This window comes from Corvus moneduloides, chromosome 5 (genome assembly GCF_009650955.1).
Source record: "Corvus moneduloides isolate bCorMon1 chromosome 5, bCorMon1.pri, whole genome shotgun sequence".
NCBI lineage: Eukaryota > Metazoa > Chordata > Aves > Passeriformes > Corvidae > Corvus > Corvus moneduloides.
This window is the reverse complement of record NC_045480.1, coordinates 43,023,812-43,035,863: the sequence shown is the minus strand read 5'-3', so window position 1 is coordinate 43,035,863 and position 12,052 is coordinate 43,023,812. Positions and strand designations below refer to the sequence as shown.

Genomic DNA, 12,052 nt, shown 5'->3' with positions numbered 1-12,052 from the left:
ATCCAAAGGGAAAACACTAAAACAGGGAAAGACATAAAAAATTTGGCTTCAAGAGAGTGCTGGAAATAAAGAAAGTTTTCAGTTTTCTGTTGCATGGCACACTGAATTTACTGTTGCGTTGTTTACCTGAGATCCGCCCTTTCCTCTTTATTGCTTTTATAGAACAGAAGTAACTTTCTTTCCTTTCTTATGTTCAATTATTATGTCTCTCGACAATTGCATTTCCCTTCAATGTCACTTAGGATTATCTTGCTGCAGTTGAAGGAACTGGAGCTGCAACACTGTTGTACTGGTAACAGCTCAAAGTCAGTAGCCAACTTCAGACATTCAAAACCACATTCCTTCAAAAACCTCCAGATTCTAATTAGAATGCAACCTTACAACACTACATGCTGCAGTTTGTTTATGTACCAGTTATTCTCAAAGAAAATTGTTTTCTTTGGATGTGTGCACAACCCGCTCCTCTTTCCATCCTCTGAGCAATGAAATCACAGCATTTTCACCAAAGTGTCCACCAGACTCTGCCCTGAGACCCTGAACCACTCACACCCCAAGCAGGGCCTGTTTCTTTTCCCCCAGACTACACACGTTGGCCACAAGAACTACAGAGCTTATGTCTTCAGCACATTTCCCCCAAACCAATGACTACAGTGGGATGAAAAGAACGAGCTTCTGACTGCTCAGACCACGAGCCTTATTTCCACCTGTTAAACAACATCTCTGTGTGTCAGCAGAGTCCAGCATAGAGGAGCAGACAGACTATGTTTAACTCAATCAAAACTGTATTTAAAATTGAATTCAGCAAATTTGAAACTATATACAGGAAGAACTATATACATGGAGAAACAAGTCTCTACATCGCCTATTCTCCAGGCTCCATCTGAGTCTGTCCTGAGAAGTGGAAGCACTCATAAATAAATGGGATGACACAGGTCATAATAAAGTGTGAGGTCCACCCTGCAGGTTGGGCACAGCTCGTCAGTCTCCAGGGCAATAGGGAGGCACCGACTACAGAAGACATGGCCACACATGGTTGCCACAAGCTGTCGTCCATGTTCCATGATCTGGAAGAAAGAAAACCACAACATGTATTGGGAGGAAAGAATCTGACTTTGCTGCTCCGCTGGCACCAGGCAAATGAGACTTTAGAGCACCTGCAATCAGAATAACGAGGGACCCACAGATCTGCCAGTGCCGTCTTGGCCAAGGCTCCTTCCTGTACCTTCACCACCAAGAAGGGACTTGTGGAGCTTCACAGCAAGGGCTCTGCTTCCAGCAGCTGCCCGCAGCATCCCACATCAGCCAACTGACTTGAGCAGCTCCCCTTCTGGCCCCTTCCCCCTCCCACAAAGCAGAAAGGATGACAGTGCGTGGATCCTCACCTCTGAGTAAACATCCATGCAAATCGGACACCTTATAACAACTCCTCGCTGGGCACTAGAGGAAACAGAACCAGAAAGAACATGCAGCTGTTAATATCACCACACTGCAGTGCTTATTGATACATAAAAGCTCACATGATCATGCAACTGCACTGACTAGCCATGACACACTGCCTTTGAAGAACCCTGCTGTCTTTAACTCTCTTTGCTGCACATGATGAGCAGCTAGGGTCTCCCTGCCCTGACAGAAAGAGTGTCCTGGTCTCTCACCAGGAGAAAGGTGCAGCCAGTCACTCTGCTCTGGGATTTGAAGTAACAGCAGTCTCCAGCAGTTTAGGTACGGCAGCTTTGACTTCCACCAGGTCATCAATAACAGCTTTGGAACTGCAGCATCCAGCTTTCCGCTGGGAACTATTCACCCCAGAATATTCATTCCAGGACCCAAGTCTAACGCTACAGAGTAACACGGCTCTGGCCAGCTCCAGCCCCAGGAAGGAGCCCTTGGTCAATGTTAAATGCTGCAGCACTGAGCTCTTTCAGCCTTACCTAAACAGAGCAGCAAGGCTCATCCAGTAACAGAGAAGCTTGAGACTGAAGGAACAAAGTATTCCTTTTTTATATTAATCAAGTGGTGGGATTTGTTCACCGACAGACTAAACAACCAAAACTTAAACATCTACAAATTCATTGGCAAAATGCATTATGGTTTAGAACGGCAGAAGCCCTTGAGGTGGCATATTTAAGACCTGACACTTAAGTTCCATACTCAAATGCTCTCCTACGTTGCCTTTCCAAAAGGCTCAAAGCACCCCAGCTTCATTAAAACCTGTGTCTTTCCCCCCACCCCAAAGAAACACTTCAGAAAACCTTATACCATAATTCTCATGTTCTTTGTCTCCCATAGTGACACGGACACCCGATTTAATTTCACCAGTCTAATGCATTGCACCTTTCTTATCCTAATGGAGTGCTCCTACAGCAGGACTTTCCTGTTTCTCTGCAGAATGGGGCTTTTACTGTGCAGGCACCCAGCTTGGACTGCAACATCCCCATCACACATGCAAACAAATCAGGCCTTGTGACTGCCAGGACTGGCCATAAAAGCATGACCTCCACAACCGCCTGTGTGCAAGCCTGCCCTGGGAAGAAGGGCTCCAGCTCCAGGAGAGAGGCAGCCAGCTGATGCCGCATGTGAAAAAGCAGGGAATTTCTGCTGGCATTTGCCCGGCTGCTGCCTGCCTGTCCCATGATGCCAAGCCTCATGGATAACAATGGAATTATTTCCATAACTAACAGCGCCACTAGAGCTGGTCAGAAAAAGTAAATGCAATACATTATGAGCTGTGGCCTGTGACCAATCCCCCTTCCTTGCCATACCCCCACACTCGTCTCTAAGGTTGTGTGCAAAGTTGTACATCTGCCTTGGGCTGCCCTTTTCTCCCAAAATGCAAAAGGTATCATTTGCTCATCATGCAACATGGGAGAAGGAGGGTAATAAGTAGAGTAAGGGAAGGCTTCCCAGATAAACCAGGCACAGCAGCATAACTCAGTCCTGTACAGAAAAGGAAAAAAAAAGGACAGAATTCCGTGTTTGGTAGGGCATGAGCCATACGTACTCTGAACTTGCAGTGGCCTCCTCCCCTGCTCCCTCTTCTGCAGGGGCTGCATCAGCCACAGGTGCATCATTAGCTCCTGTTCCATTACCAGAGCCATCCACCTGCTCGTGGCTGTTCCGTGTGACATTTCTCCTTTGCTGTTCATGCCCTGTAATTTAATTTTCGGAAGTTACATCTCTCTCTCCCTGCAACTACCCTTGAAACGAGTTGTATAAATAGTCACTAATGGTTCCTATTTTAAATGGACCCGATTCAGTTGGGTTAAAAACAATCTTAAACAAGCTACTTTCCCAAATAGTAAGGCTGAAACCATTCCAGACACTGCGAGTATTCTGCTACAGACCATCGCAAAACATTTGCTCTATCCACCCTATGCACGGCTAAAAACGTGACCGGAGAGATTCTAAAGGACAGTCCTTGGAAACGCTAAATTTCCTTGGAGCCGTGGCCCCTTAGAAATCGTCATCATCTCCCTCCTGAGTTAAGGGAATTTGAAAGTGGAGTTATATGTGATGCAAAATGTAGAATATGTAAAAGATTTCTTAAGGAAGGATGCTGTTTGTATAGATATATTGGATCTTTGTGTACTTTCAAGCCCAATCAACTAGAAGGGAGATTTAATCCATGAAATACACAGCAACTACCAAGCAAGCTCTAAGTGATTCCATGGGTTAGAAAAACTAACTCCTTTTTGGTAGAAGTGCCTTGTAAAGGTTCAGGGCTTGTCATGCTTCAAGGAGCTCAGACCTAGGGGAAGGTTAACAAAGCTTGCCAAGAAGGATGCCCACTGAGAGTGGACACAAAGAATGCAGAATTGCTGCGCCAAAAGGACCCCGGCACAGCTCCCGAGACAAGGAAGAAACTGAAATAAGCAAAAATCCCAGCTGTCCTGCAATCAGCTCTGGCCGGTAAAATCAACTCCAGCAGGGGGAGATTGCGACCACCGACTCACGGAGCAGGAACTCAAGACCAAAAGCAGGAACTCCCCATCCCAAAAGAAGAGAGAGACTGAGCATACGGACTAATTACCAGGAGAAGTGAGACAATCGTTAACCAGGAGAAGACAGAATACTAACTAGTAAGATAACCATGTAACTTGTAACCAATAATACTCATTCCTTTGTTTGCTAAAATTTATATATCATGAAAAGTTTTGATAGCGGGTGTGCCTGATTTGTGGAATACCACTGAGCACCCAGACTTGTGCAAGGCTGGAATAAACAATCAGTGTCTCAAGTGTATAACTGTCGCAATGACCGCCACTGACCACTGCCCAGGCTAGGCTCCTGCGGTATGTGACAGAAGTGGGGAGCAGCTGGAGGCTCTTGGCTTTAAAGCTGCTCCTCAGGAGCTCAGCTCTGCCCAGGGGAGCTGAAGCTCCAGGCACAGTGGCTGTCAGCAGTCCGGACGAGGGAGAGGATAAAAAGTAGCAAGGACGCTTGCCACACGGAATAATCCAAGTTTATCGCAGGCAACTCACAGGGGACAAGCCTCCAGCAGCTCCAGGGAACCTCTTATAAAGGGAGGTGTTACAATGGGGATGGCTTAACTGAGGACCAATAGAAATCGCTAAGGGAGGGATATGGACGAGGATAGACATTTCCTTGGACCAATAGCCTCAAGGGGAGGAGGGAAATGGATCACATGCCCCAATGGGGCATCGAGGTTTAGGGGATTTCCAAAGGGGGAAGTATCTAGAGGGGTAGGGTCTCGGGGGATTGACAGGGACCATACAAGGGTAAACTGGGAGGTTTCAGGTGATGGACACTGGACCTTCGGGAACAACAGGAGGGGGTTTGGGTGATTGATAGGGAAAGAGCTAGAACAAGGGGAGGAGAACAGCCATGTAGGGAGCACCGGGGGAGCGGCTTGGGTCTGGGGCAAACCAACTGGGAATAGGAGTGGGGAAGGTAGGGATGAACCATTGGGGTACAGAAAACTTATATAAAAATACAATAAAGGTATCGCATCACCACATATAATTATTGACCTGTTGCACCCCAGTAACAAATCCAACTTTTGTGGACAACATACTGACCAACTTAAAGGGAGATCAATCTTTAATGGCCTGGTCAGTAACACCCAAAGGGTCACAAAATGCTGTTTGTGTTTTAACTCTCAGAAACCACAGGCAGCAATGACCTCTGCAACTCCAGTGTCCATGTAACACTAATCAATCACTAATCAATTAAAACTGCAGAAAGAGCCACCAAATTAAAGTTCCTTCTGCATAAGTATTCCGCTACAACTTTTACTGCAGGGATTTTCTGCCATGACTGATGGAGGCCATCACACACACATTGGATCCATTCTCTAAGACACTGGCCAGAGGCTTTAGCCCTGGCCTTTGCCGTTTTTTCCTAAAAGTAGTTTCAATCCCTGCCGCTCGAGTTTCTTGGAAAAGAACAACAAAAAGACCTATAACACTTCAGATAAAATCCGTTTTCAACTGTAAAACTTCAACTCACCTTGAAGAAGCTTCCATCGATGCATAAGGGAAGGGAGAGAAAAGAGGACACAATTAGGCTTTGGTGCGCACCCCTGTGCTGCAGGCAAACCTCAGCTCAGAAAGCAGCTATAGCACAGGAGGTGAGGAAGGGTGGGGTATTGCCCTCTAAGTTTGGTTAAGAACATTCAAAGCAGTAGCACAAAGAGCTGCTGCTCTGAAAACAAATAAGTGGGTGCCACTGATTCTGTTCTCGCTACTGCAACGGGGTAGAAATGGAGGGCCTTAGGAACTACCAGAACACGGTACTCCCTGCTCCCCTGTTTCAGTCCCTACTTGGATTTGGGCTAGAGCTGTTTCCTTCCCTCTGTCTCCCAAAACTGGCTAATTCTGCTATGATAACCCTAAACACTTCATATTGGGTTATCAGCAGCTCAAGAATGGAAACCACAGAAGGGATTTCGGACTAAAGACTTCCATCAGTCAATGCTAGAACTACAAGGAACTCACAGATCAGCCGGTACCATCCTGACAAGGGCTTCTCCCTCTACAGACACCACCAAGAAGGGACTTGGAGGGATGTGCAAGTTGGAGCTTCAGAGCAAGGGCTGTGCTTCCAGCCAGCTGCCCACAGCATCCCACCTAAGACAACTGAGTTGTGCAGCTCCCCTTCTCTCCCCTCCCTTCCCACAAATCTGAAAAGACAACAACATGTGGATCCTCACCTCTGAGTTGTCATCCTCCCTAGCCGGAGGACTAACAAGACCTCCTGGTGGCTCACTAGAGGGAGCAGAACCAGAAGAACATGCAGTCGTCAATTTCACAGTGCACAGAGGGTTACCAAGACATAAAATTGCAGAAATCAGAACATCCTCTTAGTCTCATTTTGCAGCACCCCAACCCAGAAACACAATCCGTGCAAGAGCTTTTATGTACTGCAAGCATTTCAGTCTGTCACTATCCATAGTGTAAGAAACATTCAAGAATGACTTCCTGAATGGAGAAGAAAGGTTTCTCCTGGATTTTGCTGGGTTTAGGGGTTTCTTTTCCATTACTTCTCTTCCAGACAGACCACTATGTTTCAAGTCCAAATTCTTCAAGCAGAATCAAGCAAAACCCAAAAGATTGGCAAAAACCTGTGGCTACAATATATCAGAAATTATGGATGCTGAGAAAGGCTAGCAGAGAAATTTTTCAAGCTTTTTACACCCTTTGTGAAAGTCTCCGTTCTCACGCAGACGAGCTGAGAAACCGTTTGCTATTTTGTAAATTATTTTTGCAGGTGCAGGTTGTTGGGGACTACTGTGCATATTGTTTTGGTTCATTGAGAATAGTATTTTGAGAATGGGTGTTGTAGCATTCAGCCAATCATTCTAGGAGGTGGATGGTCAAAGGACCAATGACCTCCAGCCACTCTTTTGGACCAAAGTCTATAAGCTGGTCTCTAAACTAATAAAGGAAGCTATTCTTCCCTGGAATTATGTCGTGATTCTTGCCGCCGTCCCTGCGGACAACAGCAACAAGAAATTAGCCTCTGGAGAGACACTTTATCTGTCACTTACAATTCAATATCTCTTGGTTCCAGAAAAAGGAAGCTTGGCAGTGGTTCGGACGAACTATCTGATGAGATGGAGCCAAGCGAGTACTGCTGGCTCTGTTCCCAGTCCTGCAGTGGGGTGAAAATGGAGACAGATTAGGATCTGCTTGAAACCACTCCATCCTGCTTCCCTGTTTCAGATCCCTGACTGGATTTGGGCTAGAACTTTTTCTTTCCCTCGTTAGCCCCAAGAAGGGCAACTTCTGCAGTCACAGCCCTAAGCACTTCATGTTGGATGAACAGTTCCTGAGGAATGGAAACCACAACTACAGGAATTTGGGGCAAAGAATTGCAGTTAGCTGCTCTATTGGCACCAGGCAAACAGAACTTGGAGTATGTACAGTCTGTCAGTCAATGCTAGAACTACAAGGAACGCACAGATCTGCCGGTGCCATCCTGACAGGGGCTTCTCCCTCTACGGACACCACCAAGAAGGGATGTGGAGGGACGTGCAAGTTGGAGCTTCAGAGCAAGGGGCTGTGCTTCCAGCCAGCTGCCCACAGCATCCCACCAGGGAAAACTGAGTTGTGCAGCTCCCCCTCTGTCCCCTCCCCTCCCACGAAGCAGAAATGATAAGAACATCTTATAAGAACATGATCCTCACATCTGTGATGTCATCCTGTGAATTTGGAGGACTCTCAAAACGGTCTGGCCATTCACTAGAGTTGAAAGAACTGAAAGAACACGCAGTCATCAATTTCACAGTGCACAGAGGGTTACCAAGACATAAAATTGCAGAAATCAGAACATCCCCTTAGTCTCATTTCGCAGCATCCCAGCCCAGAAACACAATCCGCGCAAGAGCTTTTATGTACTGCAAGCATTTCAGTCTGTCACTATCCATAGTGTAAGAAACATTCAAGAATGACTTCCTGAATGGAGAAGAAAGGTTTCTCCTGGATTTTGCTGGGTTTAGGGGTTTCTTTTCCATTAGTTCCCTTCCAGGCCACTATGTTCCAAATCAGAATCCTTCAAGCAGAATCAAGCAGAATCCAACAGTTTGGCAAAATCCTGTGTCAACTGTATGTAGGAAAGTACACTTTGGAGAGACACTTCATGTGTCACATACCCATTGTTGTCTCTTGGCTCCTCTTCATTGTCACTTGCCCGTAGCTCAGCTGAATTCTCTGCCTCCCTGGAACCAAGTGGGGACTGCTGGCTCTGCTCCCTGTCCTGCACCTCTGAGTTGTCGTCCTCCCTAGTCACAGGACTAGCAGGACCTGCTGGCCATGCACTAGAGGGAACAGAACCAGAAAGAATGTGCAGCCATTTGAACATGCAGCCATTTATTTCACTGGGCACCAAGGGTTACCAACAAAGAAAATGGTGGTACTTAAAACATGCCCTATTCTGATTAAGCAACATCCCAGCCCAGAAACACAAGCACTGCAACACCTTTTATGTACTGCCAGCATTTCAGCATGTCAAGCGTTTCTCTTCTAGACAATTATGGCTTCACAAACAGAGAAGAAAGGCTTCTGCTGGATTTTGCTGGGTTTATTTTAATTCTCTTCCAGGCAGGCCACTCTATTCCAGGTCTGAAGTATTTGCACAGAGTTCAGCAGAAGCCAAAAGCTTGGCACAAACTTGTTCCTACCACATATCTGAAGTTGGAGTTTAGATAGACCCTTTCTCTCTCACATACCCATCATTTTCTCTTGCTTCCTCTTCATCATCCCTTGCCAGGGCCTCGGATGAATTCTCTGATGCTCTGGAAGGATGTGGCTGCTGCTGGCTCTGCTCCGTGTCCTGCAGTGCGGTAGAAATGGAGGCACTTAGGAACCACCCTGAACACGGTACTCCCTGCTCCCCTGTTTCAGTCCCTGCTTGGATTTGGGCTGGAGCTGTTTCTTTCCCTCGTTCTCCCCCAAACTGGCTAATTCACCTGAACACTGCTTAGTACATGAAGAGCTGCTGAAGACATAAAACCCCATACCCAAAGCTGCTCTTGTGTTTGGTAAAAGTGGAGGTGGGTCATGCAAATTCTGATGTAAAATTGGAGGCCTTTTCTTTGCAAAGGTTCAGCAACAAGCCTGTCAGGAGATAGCTGCCATGCTATGTTTGCTGCATGTTTCTGCTTTGCACAGCAGCAGTGGCACCCCAGATTTGAGCAGACACACTGCACTGTGGGCTGGATCAAAAATATTCTGAAACATGGATTTTAAAAGAAACATTAAGATTTTAGTTAAAGGCTAGCTTTGTTGAAATTAGTTAAAGTAGATGGCCCAGCTGGAATTGATAAAATGTTAATAAGTAGTCAAAGAGAGCCAGACCCGAAATAAGTTTTTAGATGTAGGTAGCTAATTGCCTGTCACTTTTCTATTTGTTTAGCTGTGCTTTTAATGAGAAACAGAAACCCTGATAAATAGATTTAAAGAAATGGAGACAATTACTAATTTCCACTTCTGAGAGCCTATTCAGAAGTCACAAAAGGAGGAACTGGAAGTCCCCCAAGAGTAATTTGTATTGTCAAAAATCAGAAAGGTAGAAAGGTCAAAGTGAGGGAGAGTAGCTTTACTTCATCTTTTAAGACCACTCCCCAAATAAAGAGACAACCAACACAATTCAAAGAACAAACTACGCATGCTTCATGACTTTCAAACTAAATACTATACGAAGAAGAGAATGGAAGGTGTCAGTGTTATAAATCTGCATTTGTATTTTGAATATTCAAGACCTCTGTAATTAAACAGACTCTGTATTGGCTTGTAATTTTGCACTGCACATTAGGGAGCTATCCTGCACAGCTGCCTGGCGCTGGAATAAACATACACTTTCTAACTCTACACTGTTAGGGAGTTTATGTCTGTCTTAGTTGGGTGTTGATATTAGATCAATACCCATACTTTGGTAATTCAATTCCTTCAAAATAGAAGGGGGAAATTTAAAAAAGCAAACAAACGTGACTCTGTTAAAGGCTTCTTGGAATAAGGAACAGAACTAGTTTGCACCCCAGTAAGGTGCAGTTGTGTTTTACACCTCAGTGAGAGGGGTACCTTAAACTGATGTTGCAGCTAAAACACTTCTCATTTGAGAAGTCAAAGACTTCCTTTAAATCACTGAAGCAACAACCTCTCTTAGGTTGTTCATCCCCTCTCTGCAAGCAATTCTCAGGGATGCTGATGTGTTCATGAGTGTGTTTGGGCTCAACTGGGAACTGTGTCTAATGTGGTAAATCAGAGCCATGTTCCAACCTTTGACGCCAGGGTACTTAGTAAGATGCCAGAACCTGGCAAGAAAACTAATTTGACTGCAAGATGGAGGGGAGTGTGCCATTCACTACTTACCACATCAGACTCATCGTCACTGATAACGATGACTTCAGGCCCAGAAGATTCGCCCGTGAGATCTATGACGACTTCTTCACCAGCTGAAAAACAGAACATTAGAATCAAGATCAGAGATTGCAGAAGAATTAAAAGGGCTGCCAGTGCGGAGCAGGCCGAGGTTGGATTCACTGAGCCCTGGGTTTCTTTTTTTCAGGAGCATGTCCAACATTGCACTCAAGCTTTGCCCCAGCAGTCCACAGGGAGCACTACCAGCCCTGTCCTCTGAAGGGGCAGTGCAAGAGGAAGAGCAGCTGAGTCCCTCACAAGTTCTGTTGGATGTCAACAGCTATGGGAGCTTCACAGCAAGAAATGATTCATCTCACACAGGGGAATGTTTAGCACACAAAAGGAAAAAAGCAACCAACCAACACTACAGGGGATCCTCTTTTTTTACAGTTTTACCATAGTGTAGATTGTTCCCTTGAGGGATGGGGCACAGCTAAAGACAAACTTTTCCTTATCTTCATCCAGCTTGGGAGATCCCAAACTCAGCTTGCCACCCTCCACTGTGGCATCTATGGTGACTGCCAGCTCATCAGAGCACACATTCAGGTGTTTGAGCAGCACTTGAGGACCTTTGCTGCAGAGCTCATCTCCCACTAGCGGCCACTGTACTGAGCTCAGGAACAAACCAAAACAGCTGTCAGAAGCCTTGCTGTTAGGGATGCCATATCAGGTGCTTCCTAAACCCCAAGGTTTCCCATCCTCCCCAGTAAAGGGCCTAGAAACTGGCAAAAGCACACATTCAAATGAACCCAAACCTTCCAGAAGCAATTGCTGTTCTTACCAGGCTCAAAAGTAAGTGTACCACTTCCTTCAAGGTCTATTAGCTCTGCTTGTGAAGTTCCACCTGCACTGGAGGGCAGCAGCCTGCTCCGTTTCCGAGCTTGTGTGGAGTCAAGTGCTCCTCCAGGGCGCTTTCGCTGACGCTGAGAGAGAACAAAGCCTTAGCATTTTCTGTGGCAGCAATATTAGCACGGCCCTCGGGTTCTGCAGCACCAATGACAGCACACGAGGATACCGAAAACACTCCCGCAAAGGCTGGAATAGGCATCAAATGGTGCTATGGACCATTTTCACCTTAGCACATCACATCAGGGAAAAGACATCGCCCCTCATCTCCTACATGTTGCCTCACCAGCAAATAGCCTGTCCAATGGCTTGAAAATGAGGAGACCAGTTCCCAATTCTATCATGTTGTTACTCACACTGTAAGCATTTCTAAACTATTGCCAGCACCCACAGAGATTCAGAACCTTCAATATCCAAAAGCGGGAAGTCACAGGAAGTTTGGAAAGATTTCTGTTTCTGTGCATTTACTCCAAACTCTAGAATTCTTTTCTAGAAGTCCCCTGGAAAATGTTTCAAGAATCAGATCTGCATTGAGTAGTAAAGTACTTACTGAGCTCATGGTGTTTTGTGATCTAAAAGCACCAGAAAAGCAAGTGGGACAAACACCAAAAAAGGAATGTCAGGGAAGAGATCAATCCCTTAGCTTCCTTCTGGTAGCCCACTGCAGATTTTTCAGGGTTCCAGAAAACTGTTCTTCCAAACCTATCAGAAAAGGAGAGATCATCAATTTGGAATGCCTGTTCTCTTGAATACCCCCATGCCCCAAGACTCCCACTCCCCAGTCTCCAGTTTCTGTCCATAACTGGGGGGGAACTCCGTGACCCCAGTAC

The 12,052-nt window shown here is 45.9% G+C and overlaps 1 protein-coding gene across 2 annotated transcripts; it reads right to left on the bottom strand.

Annotated features, from left to right (window-relative positions):
* Positions 1-764: 764 nt before the first annotated feature.
* On the bottom strand, positions 765-10,414 carry LOC116444763 (E3 ubiquitin-protein ligase RNF185-like). Of its 2 annotated transcripts, XM_032110455.1 has the most exons (6): positions 10,329-10,414; positions 8,687-8,790; positions 8,111-8,275; positions 2,999-3,146; positions 1,383-1,437; positions 765-1,064 (listed from the first exon to the last, which is right to left on the bottom strand). In XM_032110455.1, the coding sequence occupies exons 3-6, from the start codon at positions 8,136-8,138 to the stop codon at positions 909-911; spliced, it is 387 nt and encodes a 128-aa protein (XP_031966346.1). In that variant the 5' UTR covers positions 8,139-8,275; positions 8,687-8,790; positions 10,329-10,414; the 3' UTR covers positions 765-908. The 2 variants fall into 2 exon arrangements, with proteins under 2 accessions (XP_031966346.1, XP_031966347.1); XM_032110456.1 differs by lacking the exons at positions 8,111-8,275; positions 8,687-8,790; positions 10,329-10,414 and adding an exon at positions 5,467-5,686.
* Between the last annotated feature and the right edge of the window lie 1,638 nt (positions 10,415-12,052).